Source organism: Strix aluco, chromosome 3, assembly GCF_031877795.1.
Source record: "Strix aluco isolate bStrAlu1 chromosome 3, bStrAlu1.hap1, whole genome shotgun sequence".
Lineage (NCBI taxonomy): Eukaryota > Metazoa > Chordata > Aves > Strigiformes > Strigidae > Strix > Strix aluco.
Window position 1 is genome coordinate 53537411 of NC_133933.1, and position 17598 is coordinate 53555008.

The 17598-nt window shown below is 42.4% G+C and overlaps 1 protein-coding gene across 2 annotated transcripts; it reads left to right on the top strand.

Moving 5' to 3' along the window:
- The first annotated feature begins 6262 nt into the window (after window positions 1–6262).
- Window positions 6263–17598, top strand: MPC1 (mitochondrial pyruvate carrier 1). 2 transcript variants are annotated; one of them, XM_074818608.1, is made up of 5 exons: window positions 6263–6433; window positions 11499–11502; window positions 14116–14212; window positions 15744–15876; window positions 16641–17598. In XM_074818608.1, exons 1-5 carry the CDS (start codon window positions 6363–6365, stop codon window positions 16657–16659), a joined length of 324 nt encoding a protein of 107 aa, XP_074674709.1. In that variant the 5' UTR covers window positions 6263–6362; the 3' UTR covers window positions 16660–17598. The 2 variants fall into 2 exon arrangements, with proteins under 2 accessions (XP_074674709.1, XP_074674708.1); XM_074818607.1 differs by lacking the exons at window positions 6263–6433; window positions 11499–11502 and adding an exon at window positions 11517–11636.

A 17598-nucleotide genomic window follows, 5' to 3' on the forward strand; every position in this document is an offset into this window, starting at 1 on the left:
ATCAATTCAGTCTTCATAACGGTAAAAACAGATGGATATAGCCATCACCACTACCCGTATTTCAGCATGAAATTGGCTTAAGTAATTTCAGCTGTGATTTTGGTTGTCTGTTTTATCATGTGTGACTAATTGAAGACTCAGAACAACCTCATCACAGAAAAGCCACATCCTCCAGCTGCCCCAAGGCTCCACTGGACCACACACATGAAGTGCTACTTGTGCAGGGTGCATTCTTCATCTACAGCCATTTGGCTTTTAGGAAAAAACTTCTCAGAAGAAAACTTGCCCTTAGAAACAGTTGTACTGTGGGCTGAAGTAGGGGAAGATATTGTTCGGGGGTGTTTTTTGTTTGATTTGGGTTGGTTTTGTTTTCTTCCCACCCCTGGAACAGGGTTTGAAGCTGGCAGTCAGCCCAGCAGTGGGGTGCTGCTCCCACCCTCGAGCAGTGGTCTCCAGCTCATCCAGGCTGCTTCCTGGGCACTGAGAAAAAGCACCTGCGTAGCCTTGCTGCAAACCCAGCCGCCACTCTGCCAGACTGTTGTACTCTGTTTCCCCTTGTCTATACAGCTTTAGACATTATATGCTTTTCACAGGATAGGACTAGCCATTTTCTATGCAGATATGATATAGATCATGTTAGGGCCAGAGCTTGTGTGATTCCTATGTATTTAGTTTAGACTAACAGGAATAACTATGCTAATAAAAGCTTCAAGTGTTCAGACCTGCCTGACCATAATCTAATCATGACAGACAGGTCTTTCTGCATGTAGGGCAGAGAAAAGCAGTGGTACCTGCCACAATTGCCTGGAATTCTTGTCTTCTACACTGACAAAATACTTTTTTTCTTTGTTATAGGTAGCACCCCTTGCTTCAGTTCCTGCTGCCCAGCTGTTGCTTGGCTTCCCTACAACGATTGTTAATCACAGCACCTGCTAATTTGCCAATTTTGATGTCTCAGCAATCTGAATTTTTTCCAGATCCATTTTGCATCTATTTTACTTTTCACTTCTTGACTTTATTCATTATAATTCTTACATCATAGTGTTCCTTTGGCTATTAATAGAGGAGGGTCTGTCTTTTTCTTGTGGTTTTATAGATATTACACCAATATCTTATTTGCAGGTCCTCAGCTAGAAATAAATATTTTTATTTTGATGCTTGATCCTCCTTCAGATCCTACTGAGAACTGCAGATGATGAAATGGCTCTTGCTCCACAATGTAATCATTTATCCTAATTGATCAAGTTTTACATAGAAACTATTACTCTCACAAATGATACATGCTGATCTTGTGCGATAGCATGCCAGCTCCACGGTCAGTGTGAGAACAGTTACCTGATAGCTGCTATATTTTTCGACACTGAAAAGTATTTCTGCACTTCAGAAAAGGTTTTCTAAAATGAGGTGTAGCTTCTTCTAAAGTGATTTAGTTGTTATGCACTTATTTCAGTTTTCTTTAGAAAAATACTAAATTCATATTTCTACTAGGATGTCTCTGCAAACGTGTCAGGGTTGACCATGCATTTTACAGAGATTATTTATTGTTTATATAAGGCAGCCTCCCGAGTTAGCATTCTCAGGTGTTCAGTCTACTTAGTTACTGCTGTATGTTCCACATGGAACAAAACTCCTCAAGCGTCATGCCAGCACATTGGGATAATGTATCTGTAATCAAAGATGCAAAGATAAATGCAGGTGTCGCATCAAGCTGTGCTCTCGCTTGGCTCCATTTGATATTGCAGGCTGATTAAATGTCATAGTCAATGGCTCTAGGCAATCTTCTTGTCCACCTACCAGATGATTTGTGTCCACTTTAATGAACAGGTATTTCATTAAAAGATCTAAGAAGACTATCCAAACAATACATCTTTTTTTTTGTATTTCTGTGCAACTTTGGAGCTACCACAGTAGGGAAATAATAACTACTTCAGTCCTGAAGTGACAGTTTCATGGACAGATTTTTTTTAATTGTTGTCTCTTGTCTGTCATGCAACACTCCAAATAATGTTTTCCTGCAATTCCTTTCACAGCTGGGAAAAGGCACCATCATTTTCCCCTGCAGAGGTTTGTTAACAGTTACATCAGATACATTCTTTAGGACTGACTTTATGCCAGAAGGATAATTACTGCATAGCACTAGTAGATTGTTCTGCAATGTCCATAACACATTTTTCTTCATTGGTTTTATTGCTAGACAGGTAGCACATTCCTCTCTCTCTGACAGGGACATGCCACCATGCATGTGCCTGCAAAGGCATGTCAAGAGAAAGAAAGAGATGGGATAAAAGGAGAAAAATTGCAGGCTGCTTTACCTGGATCTGCATCTGTTGCGGTCAAGAACTACTGGTTCCTGAGTTCTGGGATGAGGAGAACGGGAAGGGCCATGTGTCCCCTGCAGCTGGAAGGCTTGCCCCTGCCACCCCCACACACAGCAATGGGGAATGTGGGATATGGAGACTCTCTTCTGAGGAAGACACAGCATTCATTTGCTAAACAGACCCATCATCTAACAGCTCACCTCCCCACAGAGACAAAATCCAGGACACTTGTGAAAAATTAGTAAGGCTCACCCAGCCCTGGCTACCTTATGTATGTGTCCTTGTGGGCAAAAATGCCAGCGCTAGGTATACTAGCACTGAAGATTTGTGGAACTGACGATGAAGGAGCCAGGGATGCTCTCCTCCAGGCAGCAGGCAGCAGTTCAGATGCATGCTGGCAGCAAGGGATGATGAGCTGCAGAAACGGTATCTATAGAAAGCCTCTGTTATTAAAGAGTGTCCCATGTAGAGTAACTACTGGACAACCCTATTTTAGTCTATCTGCTAAAACCAAGGAAGGGAATTCAAGCGCACCAGCTTGCTAATCTAACAAGGAAGAGTTTAAAGTAAAGACCGCCAGTAACAAAACTCTATAAGTAAGTTAAAAAAGTAGTGACCTGGCCAAAGGCTGAGGGAAAACAAGAATAACTAGTCAGACTAATAAACTTCAGAGGCATCTCCTTGCAGAGGTCAGAAGCACAAGGCTAGCAAGAAATAAATGAAAGCAATGGGAATTCCAGGAAGAAATTCCAGGAAACTGCAGGCAGGGTTCTTGTGAAGATAATCTAAGGGATAAAAGATTGCAGGGGATCTGTCTGTTTGAAAACCAAACCAGCTACTAATACCTGTTCCAATTAGAAGAAACATTGGAGACATCCTCAGAGATATGTGGCTTGGCTTATTCACAAGCACCTAATGACCTAAAAATCAGAAGAGAACATACAGTAAATAGACAAAAGGACATATGAATAGATGAAAATAAAGAAACGGTGTCAGCCTGCAGATAACAGAATCAGAAAGGTTAAGGCATGAATCAGTCTCAACTATCATGGGACATAAGACAACTAAAGAAGTTTGATGAAAGCATTAGAATAAGACAAAGGAAATTGCAGTCATTAAATAATGCGGAAAGAGCCCGTAAGAGGTAAAAACAGAAGTATGGTAATAATAATAATAATTCAAAATACATGTGAATTCAGGGTGAAAAATGAATGGAAGAATAATTCAGATCAGGAAAAGAATAGGTGAAATATATTTTAGAAAAAATGTGTAGCGGAACCCAACAAAACTTGCTCTGCAGAACACCAGACCCCAGCAGAAGCACTTTGAGATCATCAGTGATTATCCTCCAGCTCGTGGAGAGGACAGGGCAGTCCAGCACTGGAGAAGAGCACATGTCTGAAGAGAAGGGGTTAACAACAACTTAGCCATAAGTCAAATGGCCTAATTCTGATATCCAAAAAAAATGCTAGAATAATTTATTAAACTACCAGTTAATGTTCACTTAGGGAACATGCTTAAAAGTACACCTTAAAATGCTTAAAAGCAACTCTTGTCAAATCCAACCTAATTTCTCTGTTGAACAGGCTAAGGGGGTAAAAGGGAAGCTGTGAACATGATAAATTAAGTGGGTCTTTTGTATGGCTTTTGATATCCTTGTAAGAAACCTAAAAAATAGTATGCAAATAAAATTATTATAAATACATACAGAACTGCCACAAAAGCAGACTTCAAATCCTTGCTAGCTGCTTTTGTTGTGTAACTGGTAAAGCCTGTCATGTAGGACTGGTTTCTTCTGGGCACATTACTAGTTAATGATTTTTCATTAACTACTTTGAAAACAAAGTGTGATGACACTCTCAGAATTAGAGAAGGGTACTGCACTGCTGGTAAGGCTTTGACTGAGACATGATGACCCTTGTTGGGGCTCTGCCTTAAGAAGGCTGTAAACAAAAATGGAGTAAGCAAAAGGTTAAAAGATTTAAAAGGCACACAGCCTGTGAGAAAAGGCTGAAAGAACTTGTTTACTGCGGGAAGAAAACTAAAGAACAGTGCTTTCCAGTGCAGACAGATTATTTTTTTTCTCCATACGTAAGAGTTAAGAAAAAAATTGATGAATTTTTTTCTTAACTCAGTGAAGGAGAATATGGTTACATTTTTAGGTAAACCTGTTGCTGTAATATTAATGACTGAGCCTGGCCATATAGGTTATGTGGAATCTCACCTCAGGAGATTTTTGTTTGAACATACAGAACTGATTTCCATAGACCTTCCTTCTGTTGGTGCAAGTCAAATCAACTAGAATAAATGATTCTTTGAGAACTCGTTCATATTCACATTGCCGCTTTTAAATGAGGAGTCTCAGTAGTCCACAGAAATACGTTGGGGTACATTTTGGCTTTTCATAACGCAGTGTACCAAGGGGATTAAAACCCTTTCTCCCACACAGCAAAGCCAGGGGTGGTTGTGGGGTGTCATATGATATGCTGTGGATATAGAAAAAGGAGAGGATGTGTATACACGATGCTCTTCCTCAAACCTGCTCCTCTCCAAGCAGGCAACTGGGGGGAGAGGGTGCAGAGCTCCTACTCTTCTTCTTTACTTTTTTTTTTTTTCCCCCTCTAAGATCCTGGAGGCAAGAGGAGGGAAACAGAAGGAGAGGAAGCAGCTGTGGCCTCTGCAGAGCAGAGCATAAGTACTCCCCAGGCTACGCTCTCAGGCCAGTGCCAGACTGTAAAAACTGAGGCTGCAAGTCTGTGGAAAGCAGAGGAGATAAACATCCCATTTTCACTATCTCTAGTGCACTGAGCAAAGATAAAAGAAGTAATTCACATATAGGTATTTGTTTGTATGGCCCAAATTTTATGGAGATGGTATTAGTAGGATTAGAGTTTATCTTCCCTTCTAAATAAGTAACCTCTGCTCAGGTATGAAATAGAAAGTGCTGGTGAGAGATGGGATCTTAGCCCATTCCAGGTACAGAGGGAAAGGCTGAACTGTCGCAGCGCTCTGTCATAACCCAGTACTCCCAGCTCCAAAACTTCAAAGTCCATAAACATGGCTCTTAAAAACCCCATGGGATTATCTTTTTTAAAAATCACTGAAGCAATTATGGGCTGTCTCACTTCTATCCTGCTTTACATGCCATCGCGATACATTAGCTCTGTGTCTTCAGTCACCTCGGCGACCATGGTGAGGGGGAAAACATCGTTTGCTGGAGAGGAAGCGGAGACTCGCCCATTCACCTCCCGCGGGCTCCGGGTGAAGGCAAACGGCAGCGCAGACACGGCAGGCCCGCCGCCGCACCGCCGGGAGCTGCCAAGGGCGCTGCCCCCTCCGCGGGGGGCCCTCACGCCCTGCCCTCACTGCCGGGCTCGGCGCTGCTCGGCACCGGCCCTGAGCGGGAGGGAGCTGGCCGGGGCAGCCGCTCCGCCGTCGGAGCGGACGCCCACAGGCACCGCGCACCGGGGGGCTGCCCCCTCCCGCACACCCCCCGCCCCTCGCCCCCCCGCTTCGCCCTCGCACCCCCCACACCCGCCCGCGGCCGGTGCCTGCCCAGCCCCGCCGCCGCCCCTGGCACGCGCCACTCAAGGGGGCGGAGCGAGACACCGCAGGAGGCGGGATGCGTCCCCTCGGCGGCCAATCGGAAGCCACCAGCCGCCGCCTTGCAGCCAATAGCGGCTCGGAAAGCCGCCCCGCGGCTCTCCCCTGCGGGCTGCAGAGGAATGCCGGCAGCTCAGCCGATGGCGACCCTCCTCGTCGCGCTTTGCGACAATTTCCCCCCTCCTCCCGCCGCGTTGCTTTACGGCACCCTGCCTTTCCCCCTCCCCATAACCATCCCCCCGGTTTCGGAGCCCGGGAGGAGGGAGGCGGGGCCGCCGCGGCCAATAGGCGCCGAGAGCGCCGTGGTGACGGCGGGGGCGGTGGCGCGGGCGCTGCCGTAAAGCGGGCGCCGGGCGGCGGCGCGGGGGAGTTGTCACCGGTGCCGGTGGCGGCAGTGCGTGAGGCGGGTGGGCTGGGCGCTCCCTGCCGCCGAGGGCCGCCATGGCGGGGGCGCTGGGCCGCAAGGCCGTGGACTATGTGCGCAGCAAGGAGTTCAGGGACTACCTGATGAGGTGAGCGCGCGGCGGGGGTTGTCGCCGGTTGCCGCGGCCGCCCCTGCCTCGGGCGGCCGCTCCCGCCGCGCTGCCCGGGCGGGCGGCAGGGACCGGCGCCCCTTCCCTAGCCCGCTCCCCACTGTCCCCCGCAGCCTCGGGGCTACCGAGACGGCGGCGACCGGGCGGCGTCGTCTGACCCCAGCCGGGCTCGCCGTCGCCGGCGGTTGCGTGGGGGGAACGAGGAGCCTGGGAGGGAGCGGGCGGGCGGGCGCCCGTTGGGCGAGGGTGAAGCCGGCCCGGAGGTGCCAAGGGGGTGGTGGCGCGGGGCCCACCACGCCGTGACGGCGCCTGTGGCCCCTTGGCCCGCCTGTCGTCGCCTCGGCTCGGGGAGGGTGCCAGGGCTGTCAGTCTCCCGCCCGCCCCACCCCGGGGAAACCGCGTTTGACCTTGAAGCGAAGCGACGCGGTTTGAAACTGCCGCGGCAGCTGCGCCGCTCCGTGACCTTCCTTCTCCCGGCGGGGAAGCCCCGCGGGCTCGTGCGGCGCGGAGCACTGCCCCGTGGCGGGCGGGCGGAGGGGGCAGCCGGGGCAGGGGCACTCTGGCCGCTGCCCGCAGCAAGGGCGGAGAGAGCTCTGCTCAGCTGTGGGCAGAAGCGAGCTTGGTAACAGATGCAGTCTCAAGACCACTTAGCTAAAACTTTGAGTATGTGCAGATAGGTACTTTTTGCAGAGGTTTGTTAGAGCCCCGCTTTCATGGGAATGTGGCTGAAGTCACCTCCCAGACAGCTCAATACTTTTGTCAAACTTCAGTTTGTGTGCTGTGGTAAGGGGTATGGCATCTTGAACTGAAATAACAAGATACAGTTGCAGAATGCTTGGTTAAATCTGGTTGAACTGCTGTACAAGAACAGTCTCGAGTAGGCAGGCTGAAGTTTCTTTGACTGACAAACAGTTCGACAAAACTAAACAAATAAAAATGGGCCCTTCTAATAAAGGTGGTTGAGCAACCTTTCACTATAGCTATTGCTTGCTGTTCTACCTACATCTATTGCAACTGATGTTTGATGTTGAGCAAGCATGTAGGAGGACATCTGTTTATCTGAGAAACTTGGTTAAAGTAGCAGAAGGTGGTGTAAGCCTGAATGGAAGAGGGCTTGTAATATAAAGGCTCGGTAAGCAGAAGGGGTTGTTTGGCATTTGCAATATCAAGTTCCACAGAAATGAGGGGCAGTAAGATGAGTAAAATATGAGAAGGAAGAGAACATCCTTGAAGCAAAATGAAGAAAGGTCAGAGCGAGCTTCTATGTGGATTCCTTTTGAGGATGTTGTGTAAGCTTGATAGATGCATTTTAATGTTAACATTTAACTAATTGTGCCAGAATTGGTATGGAGCATGCAAATGGTCAGTAAAACAGTAGTCTGTAATTATAAAAACAAAAATCTGTAAGAGATAGTGGTTACTTCCTAACACCACCACAGTTACTTACTGAAAGTGTCTCCTTACCAAAGACTGAAAAGTTAGCAGCTGAAATAAACGTTTCAGGTGTATTTCATCCTAGTTCTAATCTTGAAATAAGCTATATGAATAAGGCTGTATTGAAAAAAAAAAAAAGCATTGCACAGGATTCTACCTTTGTGGGATGGGTTCTGCCTCGTTACATATGAAGATACCTGCTTAATTGTACTTCTGATACTGGGTGTGTCATAAAGGGCTAAAGTCAGTTGCTCCATCTGGTATGGCCTTTCAGCATTGCTTCTTGCTTACTAGGAGATGAGTGTGTAAGTTGTTTGCTTTATGTTGAGTTTAAAATTTAGATAACTGTCAATAAAAGACTGTAATCCCTCTTCTCCATAGAAGAAATGGACTGTTTAGAGCTGTTATCTCTTTCTATTCCTTGCTGAAGGCTCTTGCTTCCCCAGACTACAGACTCTATTCTGAAGAAAATTCCCTTGCCTTGCTCATAGAGCAAGAGTTTCCTCAAAGCTCTGAGACTATGGTATCTGTTCTAAAAATCGGCATCTAATCACTGCTGTGAAGCAAGGCTTTCTAAATGTGGGAAATGATGAATTGAGATATTGTTTGCAATACCAGTGTTGTGCTCTAAATTGCTTGACCCTAAATAGAATAACTGAAGCTACCCAAAGCAGTGGAATTGAGTGTTCCATTATTATGGCTTGGGGCAATCCAAACTTGCAGACATCTATGGGAATAAGTAGCTTCAGTTCCAGCTTCATAACTTGAAAACATGAAAGCATGTTTTGTGAAAAAATACATGTGAAAGCAAGTGCAATGAATGCATGCTGCTTTTCTCAGGTGAATATACCTGGCATTAGAATTGCACATCATGGGTTAGCTTTTGGATCTTGCACAAAGAAACAAGATAAATTGCTTTTAAAACTGTCATTAATAATTAATTGTTCTGCCAGTTTCATGTCTGGCTTCTCTCAAGTGGTGATTAATAGGGATCTGAATGACTGTAAATCATGTAAATATAAATTTACCCTAACCATGTCTTAATGCTTTAAAGTAAGCATAGTAAGAATGTAAACTGTTGGTAGACTTTTCCTGCTTGTAAATGGAGCAGTAATGTTAATTTAAAACTAGCTGATTAGCATATGAAAGCTTGGTAGCTCTATACATTGAGAATTTGAAGCTGCATTTTTTTCTACAGATTCTAAAAATGTCAGCTGTCACTAAAGTTGTATCATGTAAGCCACTAGTAGTAGGCAGCTGAGTCCTCTTACTTCCTATGTTAATGATTTAAAACAATATTTTCTGAAAATCATACAGTAAAACAGCTTGCTTCCTCTTTTGAGAGAGACCTATAGGCTACCCCAGACAAGCTCTGGCATCTTCTTGTGGTAGAAGCCCAAATTGCTTTAGTCACATAAGGAATCCCAAGGAGTCCCAAAATTTTCTGGTAATTGAGAAGTAGGCATGGGGATTGCCATCTTCTGGGGTACTTCTGAAGTGTCTCTTCCTGATGACTCAGCAGTAATGCAAATATAGTGACTTTGTTAATGTAGATGGCTTTGAAATAGATAGTTCATCCCTTGTAAAGCTTGAGCTCTTATGTTGACATAGGCTGTCTAGGACCTTTTTTTAATTGAAATGAACTTTAGAAGAGTTAGCATCAGTAATATAACGAGAATTGGCTGATCTTCAGTTCTCCTTGTTAGTAAATCTTTAAACACAAGGACATAAGAACTTAAAAAAAAAATGGTCTGTGCTAGAAACTGAAGGACATGGTGCCTGCTGTCATTGTCCTGTATGCTCTGAGAACTGAACAGCCTAACTTTTGCAGAAAGGTAATACCCTTTCCACTTAAGGGATGACAGTGAGGGGGAAATGAGTGCTGGCAGTTCATCTATATTTGCAGAATGGTTTCTGGCCTATTAATACCCTCATTGCCAGTATGAGGAAAATACATGTGAAAACTTTGGAAAAACAAATCTTCCCCAATATCTGCTCTTTGGAATTCATTATAGTAACAATATAAGGTATTGATCAGCTGTTGGTTCCTCTTGTGATGTCTAGACACTTACAGAGAAACTGAGTAAATCTAACAACTGTTGTCCACAGTTCTGGAAACATTAGTACAAAGTGTTCCCTTTGTCAAGGGATTGAATGTGGTTCTTGGAAACTACTAACTTGACATGGAGTCACTTCAGGAATAGGTGCATGCACTTGCTGCAGTATCCCTGCTGTTAGATGTAGTGCATTTGTTGCAGCTCTGTTGGCTGCAGAGCTTTGGGGCTGGATGCCTGCTTCTGGAAAAGTCTATATGACCTTGATCTGTCCTCTTCTAGGAGTGTAATAACTGTTCCAGTCTCATGTGAATGTGAGGACAACCTTGCAAGGCCTTAGCTGGAGCTGCCTATGCTGTTAAAATAGCATCGGTTTGATTCTATTTTAGGCTTTCACTTGCCTGAAAACAACTTCCCCTCTAAAAATGAAGGCTGACTTCTGTTGGCATAAAAACATTGTGCCAGGAGACACATCTGAACTTGTTTAGTTAAGGTTTTATGAAAAAATTGAAGTGTGCACTTGTCTTGTGAACTTCAATTAACTATTGCTGCAGTTCAGTTAATAAGAAAACAAAAACCAGTGGTTACACTAGTCAAGGACACCCTAACAAAGCATCTTGAACCAGCCTGTGGCTTGTAACAAAGACTCTCTGAAATGCACATCCAGTGTGACTTCCTAAGTAGACCTGACTGTTCCCTTACCATAGTTGTTTGTAAACCAGATCTAAGATCAGTGTGAGGGAAGTGGCTGTTACAAAGTGTTCTGCAGCTGACAGCAGCAGTTGGTGAGAGACAATCTATCAGCAGTAGGCTTTCTGTTAGTAGCTGGTTTCTTGGAAGTCATAATTCAGAACCAAGTCCTATCAGTATCTGTTAGAAAGATGATGTTTAAAAGTTCAGAAGCATTTTAAAAGGTATAGTAACAAACGGTCCTAAATATATGCTGTAGTCTAGCTTTCATACATAGATCCTTAAGTTATTACATAAATTGGTACCTAGATGATCACTTAAATGAATCCCATGCAATTACACTCCAGTCATATATGTTAGATAACTGAAAATGTGTTATAGCTCATGTTTGGTACAGCCACAGTTAGCCTGAGCTTAGTGGCAGTAAGATCTCTGGCAATGTTTGGTTTGACCTACTTAGGTATACAGAGAATTCCAAGCACCTTCTTCAAAGCTTCCGCAGAGGAATTGTAGCTTTAGCTTTGTCAAACTTTAATGGCTTTTGACATCCCTTTAAACTAGTTGTCTGGGATCTTGGAGGCTTTGGTCTACAGGGGATGAAGGTCTTCCACAGACCATAATGGGTTTTTATCTTGATAGGAAAAAGATACTTGAGCAGCAAACACTTGTAACAATGACAGCTCTTGAGGGAAATTATATTTTTAATACTATTATGTTAATCAAGGTTAATGCCACAGCAGTTTCCTGACTTATCTTCTGTTTGTGGTACACTTCTCTAAATGTTGATTATGAAAGAAACTAACGCTTTTTTCTTCTTTTTTGTATGTGCTTTTTGAATGGAAAACAACGATGGCTCACTTGAACAGTACGGTAAGAAAAAGGAGGGGACTTCTGCTTTCAAGTTCTCCCTAACTTCAGTAACTTGCAGTCTTTTTGCTTCAGCACCGTTATGACTTTGCCTGCATCTGAAAAGCATACTGTGAACCTCCAGCAATGATGGACTGGTAATACTTATTTGCAAGTCTGAGGTTAACATTAGCTCCTTCAGAGTGTCTCCTTAAGTAATCACTATGAAATAAAAGGGGCTTCATTTTTTCCATAATCTTTGCTAAGATCAGACCCATCTGGAGCTACTCTTCTGCATAGCAACAATAGTGGTACATAACCAAAGTATGTGGCTTATTTTTAACCAGCTTTGTCAGACAATAAATGATACCATATAACACTCACTACAGATTCTTCTTTCCTTCAGCCTTTCAGTTTGCTCCTGAAACTGGGAGTGGGTATTTTATGCCTGTTATATTGTGAATCATAATGTTATGGAAGACGTGCTGTTATGTGTAGACCAAAGACAAACTGTACAGGTGTAGTTTAATTCTTGTGTGTGGAAACTTCAAAGGGCTGCCTGCCTGCAGGCACTTAAAAATGGATAACCATCTCAAATGAGAAGGTTCCAAATCTACCTCCCTGGTCAGCAGAGGAAAGTTACTGCTGCAGCACTGCTGGGATGTAAACTGAACAAGCTTGTGCAGCCTGAGCTTGGAAGTGGTCCAAAGTCTATAGTGTATTCTTTCTTTATGTTTGAATGCCAGTTGACTTAAGAAAAAATGGCAACTTGACTTGATTTGCTTTTCAAAACAGAAGTCATCACTAAGACTCTCAAAGCTATAATAGTTTCATAGATTCAAAAAATCAAGCTTGGAGCCTTAAAGACTTTTTCTAAAACTACAGTTGCTTAAATGAGATTCCTGAAATGACTGTAAAAACCTCACCAAGTATATGTACTGTCTCACCATTTACCTTTTCCAGTCTGCTTTAGTGTGGTGATGCTAACACAAGTTGTCTTGCTGTCTTACTGTGCAGATAATCACAGTTGTGACTAGATGCTTGTTTCTGGTCCTCTTATTGTCCTTTAAAACCATCTAAATACCCGCATTAAAGCCTCTAAACCAACATCTTGTGTGCTGCTGAGTTTTCTGTGAATGTTCTTGTTGTGTTGCAACATCTCATGAATGGTATTATAGGTACATTTTTTTTACACTATCTAACCATGGCTGTACAGCGTAAATACCATGTAGCCATACAACTCTTCACAGTTACACTGTTACCTCTGACATGCTTGAGAGGCTTTAACCATTACAGATGTCAATTTTCCTATCAGTATGAGTATAGTAAACAAAAGCATTTATTGCACTCTTCAAAATACTCTTATTAGAAATCTGAGTTTGGACCAATGCATGTTCTGTAGATGCTTGCAGAAATATTGTTTTGCATATTACACTAAGGTTAAACTATAAAAACAGCGTGTACAACTTAAACTCACTTTTTTCTATACTTTTTTTAGTTAAGTTTCTTGTATTGTAACCCAGATCTGCAGGAAGCAAGTGTGACTTTTAATCTTACTGTAGTGTTACAAGCTAGTATCCAGAGTGGCAGGAGTATCTTGGAATTAAAACTAAGAAACTCAAATATCCCCTGACAATTGCAAATCAATGTAGTATCTGCAGTGTTACAGTTAGGGGAAGTGTCAGTGGATATAGTTGGCATCCGCAAAGTTTTTTCTTGCAAGTTTTGTATCTTCTGCCATATCTGGCCAAGTTACTTTTTGCGTCCTTAGTTTCCCATTAGGAGAAGCTGATGCAAGTACCGTGTGCGTCCTCTGTGGAAAGAAATCAACTGATTTCAATCAACAAGCCTTGTTACTCATAACAGTAGTGGAAATCGGATTTATGATGCTGTTTTTCTCTGTTTGCAGTCTTTTAGACAATAGCCATCAAATTGAGCTCTTGTCAGGGTTTTCTGACTTAATTCTTTCCACTTGTCTCTGTTTTTCTATCTGTGTACACACCTGTAGCTAATGGCTCTGCCCTTATATCTGTCTAATCACTGAGCTTTAGGTAGTCACTAACTTGTTTCAGCAACTGCAGATGAAGCTCTAGGTTACAACTTGGTTTTGTTGCATGGCCCTGCTCTTTCAAAAAGATGGTGTAAGCACTTGGAAGAAGATGCTTGCTGAGTATTTCTTCATTTTCAGCAGAACGTGGAAACAGTTCCAGTCCTTCACTTCAGCAAGTCCTTGTGTTTTCATTACATTTTTTAGGAGCCTCATTTGAAAGAGATGAATGCTAATTGTCTGCACAGAGCTGTAAATCTGAGGTTATTATATGACTATACCAATCAGACTGTTTAGTGATGGCTGAGGTATAATTACACAAAAATGCATTTCAATGACCTTACAGTAGTTCCTCTCTGGTCTGCAAGAAGATTTGGAGTGGGTTTCTTTTCCTTCCCCCTTGAAGACTAGATCCTGCTAAAAGAAGGGTTTAGTTTTTCTCCCTTATGTCAAAAGTAGTCCCTGTCTTGTCTTGGAAATTTACCCTTAAACCTGTCCTCTGAAGCTTTGTGTGGCTAAGGAAAACTATAAGAATACTGCAGGAAATCTGTGTTTCTGTGTAACTTTATTTTCCTTTTCCCTTTTTACAGCACTTTTGGGGGCCAGTTGCCAACTGGGGACTTCCTGTTGCTGCTATTAATGACATGAAGAAATCTCCAGAAATAATCAGTGGCCGAATGACATTTGGTAAGACCTGAGAACCTTCTTGCCAGTAAACTGACTACAGAACACAGATTCTGTCCTTCAAGCAGTGGTATGTTACTAGTTGCTTGCAAACTTGTGATCAAAACAGATACAGATATCACATATCTTGTTATGTAACTTCAGAGGCCACTTAAAAATTGAAGTACTGAAAAGTTGCAGAGCTCTCTTTCAGAGAGCTTTCCAGTAATTTGGGGGGAGGGAGGCGGGTCTTGAGTCTTAGCGGTTTTGATCACCAGGCTCACTCCAAGTATAATTCTTTTGGTATCTTATACTACTGCACACACTGCTTCAGAACGCATTTCTTCACACAACTTTATTCTTTGTATTAAGAACAATGATGCCTTGTGGATAGTGTGAGACTTAAATATCAACACTGACGGAGCAAAGAAATGATAATGCTTGGTCTGCAGAGTGCAAAAAGCAGCTGAGGGAGGTTAACTCCTTGCAGAGCAGTTGCCTGTGAGAGGCTAGCATGACTCTTAACGGAATAATGTGAGACTTTCTTTTTACATGCATAAGCAATATTTTTTCCACCTTTTTTGGAGCATGTATAGTCTCTAGGATCATAAATCTGATAGCTTTAATTTAGTAGCTTAATGTTGGCATTGTGTCTCTTCCTTAACTCAGTTAGCTTAATTTTGAGTAATTCTTCTCCCCAAAGCCAAATACCTTTGGGTTAAGGAAATTTGTAGCCTCATGCTCACTAAGTTGTGCTTAGAATAATTCAGTCTCTTAATCAGCTTCCTCAAGATGGAAGGCTTGTTCAAATAGTCTCTGGTATAGCGAAATTGTTTTGCAAATAGTGTTTTGGTGGCAGCTACCCAGCTTAGCAAAGTTGAGACACTTTTTTAGTTTTTACAAGTGTATATATAGGGTGGTGTATGTACAAATTTTTTTCCATCTTTAAGCCTGTCAGAACTTTGCAAAACTAGTGATTTTTTGGGTTGTAATTTCTTGTATTTAAATGCAGTTATGATAGGGTAGATTAAAATTTGTTTTCATCTTTCTGGAAAGCAGGTAACAAAGCTTTATGCTTCTGAATGTTTGTGATTTCCTGGGGATGGAAACATCCTTCTCTTAAAGTCCATTTAGAATGTTCCCAGCAAAAATTGTATTTAAGTAATTAGTATTTTTAAAAATACTGTCCTAGAAATTGTCAGAATAATCATATAGGACAAGCCGTGTTTCATTGGGATTAACTCTTATTCTCTGGCCAAGAGTTTAGGTAATAAACTAAAAAGGCTTCATTTGCATCACAGGCAAACATATGAGGAAAATGAGGTTTTGTGGAAAGCTGCAGCCCTGTAGGTTTTTGTGTGTAGCAAGAATGAGCACTGTTGTGTGTTTTCCTGCTTTGGATCCTCAAAGTGGAAAAGTTTGTAGGATATTGGAAAACTCAAAAGCAGCAAGAAGCATTGTACTTGTCATTACACTCCACTTGTATGAAAATAAAGCCTCAACAAGATGCAGATACTAAAAATCATCTACTAATGATATCTATCATGTTTTGCAGCACTGTGTTGTTACTCCTTAACTTTCATGAGATTTGCCTACAAAGTGCAGCCAAGGAACTGGCTTCTTTTCGCATGCCACTTGACTAATGAAGTTGCACAACTTATTCAAGGAGGACGACTGATCAAATACAGGCAAGTCACGCTTTAAAAAGGGCAAGTCATAAACTGATGGCTCTTGGAATACTCTGTTAGTGCCTTTTAGCTGTGGTGCAAACCCTTGCATGGTTTCTGAACTTGTTTAACTTAATTACCTTTTGCAAACCTATTAACAAGCTGCTTGTCAGTAGGCTGACTTGTTGCCTTGGACCTCCTTTGAAGCTTCTGAGGGGCACAGATAGAAAAGGCTGAAAACCCTTATGGTCGTGGATGTAGACAGGGCTTTCAGCAGCTGCTGGCTATGTTGGGGTTTTTTTCATGTATTATGTTGATAGTCTGCATGTGTCTCTCTCTGTAGCTAATTCCTGAGATGGAAACATCCATAAAACTGTGAAGAGGTTGTATGTCTGAAAGAGAAATCAAGCAAAACCTCTCTAAGCTGACTGTTCTATATATGGGGTAGATCCAATTGAGTGTGACAGTGGAACAGACTGCAAGCAGTCTCACACCCTCATTGTGTAGCAAGTAGTGCAGACACTGCCCCGAGCAATCCTGATGAGTCAGGATTATGGCTTTTCTCTCTTCTGCTCCAAGAAATCCATGTGGAGCAGTGGGAGGATGAAGGCTTCTGAACTATAAACTTAAAAAATGAGACTGAACAAAACTGCAAGTGGACCTGCCTTTGCATAAATAACTGGCCAAATGTCCTTTATTCCTAAAGTTCTACTGTAAGTCCAGATTTTTTTATAGCAATTACAGTTCAATATTCACTCTTACAAAAGCTGTTCTTCTCTTGGCAGGCTGGAGAAAAAGAACTAAATGTCTAACTTGAAATAAGCCAGGGAATGCGTTCATCCTGAATTAGAACCAAGGAAGACTTGCCATCTACAGTTGCTGTGACAATTACAATGGGGATAAAACAGAAACACCCATTATGAATATGACCCCACCAAGAATCCTTCTACTAATTTTTTTACATTGCCTTTTAAAAAGTATTATTCAGCAATTTAAACCATCGCATTTAAAGTGTTGCTGCCTTACAGGTTCTTAATAACTACCCTTTTAATAAAGAGTTAGTCATCCAAATAACAAGCAATATTTGAAAACCAATTTTTTATCTAACAGTCTACAAAAGTGGCCTGTGATGGTTTGACAAAACTTGTTCTCAAATCAACATGAACAGAGGTCAGTAAACAGAACTGTAGGTGGTATCATTGTTCCATGTATTAATGTATTCTTAAAAGCCATTTAACTTGGGTGCATTCATTCCTATTCTCTTCTTTTTTAACTTAAGCAGTAGCTTGCTAATCTACAAGAACAAATGTGTAGAAAGGCAGGCTGGAAGTGATTAGTTACCCCTCTTCCCTTACTGCATGCCTTGTCTCAGTAAAGAGACCTCATTAACATTATTTAAAGAAGACTCAGAAAAGCAAAAGCATAGCACTGAATGAAGGAAGGTAACAAAGTCTGATTCTGCTCTTAAAGTTATAAATGGATTTTATTTTTTTCCTACTGTTTGAGTTGTTCTAGCTGTATGTAATCCTATACAGGCAAAAACTTAACTTGTTTGGAGTCTGAAGGACACAAGGTGCCTTTCAGTAGTTTTTGACTTCATTGGGAGAGTGATTTTTTTTTTTTCCTGCATGACCTGCCTGAAAGTTACGTTGATGTACAGATATAGATGACAAAGAATGTATGTGATGGATTTCATTTCAGTGCAGTGTTTTTGAACAATAAACATGTTCCAAATGGCAATAA

Excerpts from the sequence above, each read along its gene's own strand:
- MPC1 (XM_074818608.1), top strand. The coding sequence starts at position 6,363 with ATGGCGGGGGCGCTGGGCCGCAAGGCCGTGGACTATGTGCGCAGCAAG. Across the intron at positions 14,213-15,743 it reads CAGTGGCCGAATGACATTTG|CACTGTGTTGTTACTCCTTA; the intron begins GTAAGACCTGAG and ends CATGTTTTGCAG.